Genomic DNA, 7,657 nt, shown 5'->3' on the forward strand with positions numbered 1-7,657 from the left:
AGACAGTTGAAAGATGGCATTAATGCATCAATGACTTCGTCCGTGAACTTGAAGAGTGATTTAACGTCATCTACTGAAAAATCAGGACAAAAGACATCGAAAAAGGAAGAAATTCGGAATTTACAAAAAGTTCAAAGAACTATTTTAAATTGTTATACTTCCCCGTGTAGGGTATTTAAAGGGATTCAAGGGGGATGTCGTGTAGACTTTCGAGCTGGATACACACTCTCGTCATTGTTGTAAGTCTGCTTACTAATCTTATGCATATACTGCACTTGTATTAAGTTTACTTATAGCTTGACAAATTGTTACAGACAAAATGAGAACAGAGTATCGATCTTTACTCCTGTGTGTTTTCTTAGCGTTACTTTTGACTGGTACAGATGCTGGTATGGGAGATAAGGGTAAAGGTATTGGTAGTTTAATAACAGGTTTAGCCTTAGGTATGATGAAACATCATGGTGGACACCACATTCTGCCCATACCTGTACCAATTCCAATTTCACACGGGGGAGGTGGAAAAAAGATTATACCATACCCGTAAGTATTGTTTTTTTTTTCTTTCTTATATCTTTAATTTTTTAAAAATGATCTTACTTTATCTTTTACTTTGTAGTGTTCCCCATCATACGCATTCTTTCCATCACTATACGTCTCACTCAGGTTATGGTGGACACGGGCATCACGGGGGTCACGGAGGTCACGGGGGTCACGGAGGACATTACTGGGGTTGAAATTCAACGAATATAAGTGTAAACCAAAGATATTTTTAAGCGTATAAGATGTCATTCATACCATCGTGGTTGTAAGAATTTGTTGTACATATTTAAATCATGTAACACTCATAAATGCTATCTATTTGTATTAACACTCGTTTTGTAATAAAAGTTGAATTATTTAAGGTTTGTAATAGTAGTAATTTTTTGTTGTAAATATATCTATAAATTTTCTCGATCGTTACATTAATAACAAATGCTATTTTTCGAGCTGTGTGTTAGCTTAAACAACTGCACTTATTCACCATGTTTTAGCAAATTAAAAAGTCTTCTCTGATATAAAAAAAGAATTAATACAATAAACTGCAATATATATATATATATACATTGCATTTATATATATATAATTATTTTGCCGTTAACCTTTTCGATATTTATATCGTATTCGATTTCTACGTAATCGAAATAATTTTGGTACATTAGCCTAGCAGTTTCACTAGTCGCTCTGGTTATTTCTATGAATTTGAATATTCAAAATGNTGTTAATTTAAGCGTACAGAAACGTTGCTGTTGTTCCAGCAAAGATCTTATTTTAACTTTACCGAGTGCCTAGTAGGTAATTCGCAGATTACTTAGATAATCTGCAGATTACCTAGGTAATTTGAGAAATGGAATAATTTTCGCAACTTTAACGGATCACCCTAGTTAATCTGCAGATTAGCTAGGTAATGTACACATTAACGGATTTCGAGCTTTAGCGGTAACATAGATATGTTTGGGATTTAGTGATACTACGGATGAAAAGTTAAATGATTTACACTTCTTGATCTCTTAGGGTTGATTGAGAGAGAGCTGAAAAAATTATAAATGTATTCTGTTCTTATTTTAAATCATCTAGATGTGATACTTCAAAAGAGTTTACAATAATAAAATTTATGTAACCAAATATTTGATTATCTTCGACAGTATAGAATTATTTGGTTCGTTTTTAATAATATTGTAAATTACGTTTCTAACGGAGTTGTCAATCTTGTATCTGTAATTCCTATTATATGTGAACTCAAATATAACTGTTTAAATTCTTCCGTGACAATTTATTTTTCAAACCTTGACAATTCCAATTTAAAACTGTAAGCATTCAGTTATAATGATTTGACAAATTTGTTCACTGTACATTTTTTTGTAGTTTGTATCAAGTAAAGAAATTCCGTGCTCCTCGAAACAATAAAAAAGTAACCAGAGGTTTTTTATATAAAACCGTATATTAGTCTTTTATCCTTATGTAATAAACAATTATCCCGAAATTTTGCTTGAAATCCTTTGTACAATACGAGATTAGGTACAGTACTTTGATCTTGGCCCACCAGTGGCCAAGTGGTCTTCGGTCTTCCTTCGCTAAACACTACTAAATGTAATAAATTTCCCTCGGACGGGTTGGCAACATGGAATTTTCCGGATTTTCTCCATGTCTATAAAGCCTAAATAGGGGCCAGTTTCCCGTAAAAAGATCTCCCGGAAAGCATCCCCCTAGGCAGATCGATCAAGTGTTGCGTTGATAGAAGAAAACTTTGGTCTTTTTCAGATTCTTTAGTTAAATATGCTGAAATTTGCGTATTATTTAGAATTGTTGATTTTTCAAACGTTTATCACTATTAATGCTAAAATAAGTTGTTACGTTTCTTTAAAGAATTTAAATTGATTTTGGTTATATGGGAATTCATAGCCGATATTGTTCATACGTCTTTTATAGCTTCTTATTCTATTTTGTTTAAATTTAACTTAAATAATTCTGTAACTTAATGAATAGTCATTTCCATTATTGTTTCATAGTTATATAAGATTAAATTATTTTGATTAAGAATACTTGTTAGTGAACTATATATATATATATTATATATGTGAAATAATATATCAACAATTTTTTAAAATTCTTAATTGCAGTAAAGTCCTGAAAGACTAAACTCAATTGCCCGATTAAATAAAAACTATCCAGATAAGAGAAAGGGTTTGAAAGTAAGTTTCCCTATTATTCTTCTGATGAAGGTAACAAGTTTTAACAGTCCTATAGTTTATCTATTTCCACATAGTCATTGTTCTTGTTCACCACTTATCATACCGGGAATCAACGAGTAGAGACCTGTGAAGTAGAAAGATGTGCTCTACGTATGTGGCTACTGCTTGACCGCCTGCTGCACGTCTTCATCACGGTAGAAGCGTTTCTTCAAGTGTGTCCTACAGTGCCAACTCTTTACTATATGCAGGGTGGGGAAATTTTCCAGTGCCAAAATTCCGACATAGCCGCAGTGCCATGTGCAGTATGTGGTCAGACATTTTTGTGCAGAATAACAACTTCCTTTAACAATAGTCCTGGTTGTCGGTGACGAATAGCGGAGTTCAGCTTTTATAACATTTCCTGGTAATGAGTTTCTTTGATTGTTGTTCCACGAGGAATGAAATCAACCATTTTGATCCCAGAATACGGTAGCGAGAATTTTTCAGCACGTGGAGTTTGCTTGAATTTCTTAAACATAGGAGAAGATGATTACTTCCACATCATAGACAGGGGTTTGGATTCCGGACTATAATGAAACATCCGTGTTTCATATCCTTTAACGACCGGAAATTATCTGACAATGCGCAACATTGAAGCATTGTCAGATAATTTGCCATTCACACAGCCTTGTGATCGTTGCCAACTGCTGTAGAACCTAACTGCCATAAAACTTATGATATCCCAGACTCTCTTGAAGAACGTCCCACGCTGTCTATTGAGAGATGTGAAATGCATCTTCAAAACCAGCAAGAGATACCTGTCTGTCAGCCTGTACTGTAGCGTAGTATTCGGTAACAACATTATCAGGAACTCTTTTAAGGCTACTGCCTCCGCTTTGCCTGATTTTACGTTTTTTTCGGAGGCAGTAGCCTTAAAAGAAAGGTCGTCTCAGAAAAATTTTTGTGAATTGTCTTAAGGATCGCTGATGGTATAGAAACGAAACGGCGGAAAGATTGACAGAAGCAAGGTTTTTACCTTTGTGAAAATGTCGTATTTTATATATTTATTAAATGTAATTAACGCCGGCCATGTTTTTTTACTATTTTTTACAAACACAGTTTACTTCCTTTTTATACTTTCATTGCCATTTTCAAAAATTAAACATCATTTATTCAACTGTTCACTTGTCGTGATAACTTTAAGTTTCTTTGTGATGTTTGGAAGAGATTCTATTGTAATAAACCAAGTTCTTGATGTGGTAATATTGAAATTTTCGTAATCTTTTCCTAAAGTAATCTGAGAAGCATCCATTTGACTTGCTTTCTGCATAAGATATGTTTTTGAGATTCCGTTCATTGGCACTTTTAATAGGCCTTCTTTGCCGTTTTCTTTTGGATCCTGGCGAATATGTAAGAGGCCTGAATTTGGTTTAATTTCTGACATAATCAGTAATAGTGAATACTAATCATCTGAGATATTGATTTTAATTCTTTAAATTTCACTTAAAAGTTTAAAAGAAAAACTATTGTTGATCAGACTTGATTGGTTGACCAGCACTCTCAATGTTTGAAGCACCTCCAATAGTTAGTATTTTCATTTAAAGTAATATAAATAAATTTTAAATTCTAACTAAAACCAACATAATGAGAAATCGGAAGAAAATTATACCTTAAGGTTTTAGTAGTCATAATGAAATTTATATGGTAAAAGAAAAACATTTAAAAAAAAATAGAGTAAAGAGAACCCCGCACAAATCTCATCAAGTGGATCGTGATGGATTTGTCTGAAGCTTTGATACTTTATAGTTCTAGTAGTCCTAATAAAAAGTCTGCATGGACAGTTATTTTTGAGTTATCAAGCATTTAAGATGCAAAAATACCGTATTTAAGCCCTTGCCGTAAAAACCTAAATCTTGTACATTTCAAAGTTTTAAACATTAATTAAATTATACTAAAACTTCCATGGAAACAAATGTGAAAGAAGTAGTACATTGCAATAATTTTAAAATATTTTAATTGATGTACTTCTTTCAATATTTGTAAATCTCAAAATATAATTAAAGAAACTTCGGAAAATAGTACTTGATTTTATAAAATGTGAGTTAAGAAACCTGCATTCCATCATTTCATAGAAAATAGGGCAACATATTCAAAGTAGGTGCAAGTATGTGTAAATTGAACGATTGATTTTATAATTATAAATGTGACGTGCGTGGCACTGTACAAGTGTTAATTCAAGGAAAATAAAAAAGTCACTATAATTTAAATTTAAATGTTGTTTCCTTTACCACTGTACTTCCTATATCTCAAGAAATTCTTCATGTAACAAACAAAGAGATGAAGAAAGGAAAAAAACTAGTAAAGTTCATATATACCACACCAAACGTCAGTTAACTTCAAACGATATTTATATTAAAATAAACGTATGTACAGTTACAAAGTTCACAAAACAAACACTTACAAAACGTTAATTATAACAAAGTTCAACACATTTATCCACTACAACAGTCCGTCGAAAAGACGCCTTGCAACGAACTAACTCTAGTCCTTTACAGTCCAACGAGACGAGACAATCTTCGGGGGATAGCTTAGACGAACTAAAGTCAAGCGTGAGTTCACTTTCTGAGTCCACGGAGAACTGAACTTCCCGCCACAACTCAATCCTTTTATAGGATTGAAGAAGAATTGGACTCCACCAATCAGAACTTAGCAGCTCTACAAGACGTCCGCCGATGGCGTGATGTCGCTCAACCATCACCGTCGTTAGTCGAACGATTGAAAAAGCGCGGGAAAACCAGACGATTTTTATCCGGACAAAACTAAAATAAAAATCGTTGTCGATTTAAAAACTTGTTTCACTTTTCTTTAAACCCTGTTTTATTACTTCAAACTTTACCTATAAATGTTTTATTTTGATTATGATCGTACAGAAATAAAATATTTTATTTTATTTTAGANACGAACCAAGTACAATACAAAACGTAAACCTGTCTAACAGAAATAAATCTAGGAAATTGAATGATTTGCTGTAAAATATTAATATACTGTAATAATCGAAAACCTGGCTAACATGGAAACGGAAGGATATTTGGATACAATAGATTGACATAGCTCAAACAAAGCGAATTATTCGGCGTAACAACGACTAAATCATATCTACTGTTGTAACTTATCATCATGGTCATGGTCGAGTTATTGCTGATTAGAGATCAGACCGATTCACACGAAACGTAAGCAGCCGACTTAAATTACATTAAAGATTGTTATAATAATTAAATTTAAGAAATTTTAACTAATCAGTTTGCTTCAAATACATTAAATACTTTTTTTATGCATTACAGCAAAAATAACGTTAATTTAAAATTAAAATATTTTATAAACCAGTTTTCTCAAGAATTTATTTATTCTTAAAAGACTTTTCACTAGAAATGTATAGGATCTTTTCAGAAACGCATGCTCGCAAGCTTATGCTATTATACTTCAACAGTGGACAGATAAGTTCGGATCTGGCTGAGTTCATTGTGTAAATGTTTAAGCTGTCGACAACACCAGGGAATGGATTTACAGTTAATCATTATTTTTTCTTTGTTAACATAATACTTTCATTGTCTGGAAAGTGGCTCTCGCAAAAACGATACAACTATTTCTTCCCAATTCTTTTAAAAAAAGCTAATTAAAAAAAACATAACATTGATTATTCTGAAATAATCTGTCAAAATAGAAGAATCAAGCAGGTACAATCGCGTTCCGTTGTAAACAGGTTTTATTCTATGTTCACAATTTACAACATGGGGCCATATTCTGGTCACTGTCTCTGGTCTCTCGTCTCACGCAAGCCGGTCGCTGATTGGCTAATCCAAATGATTAGCCAATCAGCGACCGGCTTGCGAGAGACGAGAGACCAGAGACAGTGACCAGAATACTGCCCCAGCACTTCACCCTTCCTCTCTCTACCGTGTCCCAACCTACTCTCTCTGTCCCTCTTCCTGCCTTTCTTTTTTTTGGTTTTACAACCCTTTGTCTACATTTCTTATTCCCCTTTTACAACCGTATGCAAATGGATTGCACATGGACTGACAAAACCGCATCTGAGAGAGAACGCAGAGGTCCGATATCACTACAATTGTGTTTGCGTGTTATGTTCATGCCTTGTGTTCGGTTACAAGTGTAACACATTAAGTCAAGACATTGCGAGCAATTGACCAAAATTGACTTTGCGATTGACTTGTTGGCCACCCCTGTTGCATATGGTAGCCTGTATAGAAAATGTAAACCATTTCATTGAAATATTATACATAATATCTTTCAATATATGATATACTGTATATATTATATAGTTAATATGGAAAGCAAGATTTATGTAAGACAACAGGAAAATGCTTAAAAATCTAGTAAATTATTTTGGTGTCTATTGTAGTTCAAGTCTATTGAAAAATACACGGACTAAAATGAATACTTTCAATAAATTATTAATAGTTTACACAGTGTAGTATCACAATAGATCTTATATATATATATATGATATAATAGATAACTATAGCATAGTTTTGCTATATATCCAGGGTGGCTAAGCTCCTTGGTAGTCCGAGCTATTTTTCAAAATTTGAAATTTTTTGCGAGCCGCAATTAAATATGTATTAAAAAGGTATGCAAAAAATTCCAGATTACAAATTATATCCGTAGCAAGAGTGATACAAATTGTTTCCTCCAGAGCACAATGTCAACTGTCCGTTGCAATGACAGTTTACAAATTCAAAATTGGTCTGGAGTCGGTCGATAACGGACGATTATGCCAATGTTTATGTTCGTTCACGCAGTTTTCGATGAGTCATATCATTCTTAACTTGGACGGAAATGAAATTTGTTACAGCGTTGCACTTAGTCTTTCATATTTGTTGTTAGTAATTTAAAAGACATTTTGAAACACATACGGAACGATAATAATTTTT

At 33.1% G+C, this 7,657-nt stretch overlaps 1 protein-coding gene across 1 annotated transcript; it reads left to right on the forward strand.

Annotated features, from left to right (window-relative positions):
• Positions 1-319: 319 nt before the first annotated feature.
• On the forward strand, positions 320-734 carry LOC111612725 (transcription factor MafA-like). Its single transcript, XM_023353964.1, has 2 exons — positions 320-540; positions 617-734. Exons 1-2 carry the CDS (start codon positions 320-322, stop codon positions 732-734), a joined length of 339 nt encoding a protein of 112 aa, XP_023209732.1.
• The last annotated feature ends 6,923 nt before the right edge of the window (positions 735-7,657 follow it).

The sequence above is a fragment of the Centruroides sculpturatus genome, unplaced genomic scaffold (assembly GCF_000671375.1).
Source record: "Centruroides sculpturatus isolate CEXI.00-Female unplaced genomic scaffold, Cexi_2.0 scaffold1600, whole genome shotgun sequence".
In the NCBI taxonomy this organism is placed as follows: Eukaryota; Metazoa; Arthropoda; class Arachnida; order Scorpiones; family Buthidae; genus Centruroides; species Centruroides sculpturatus.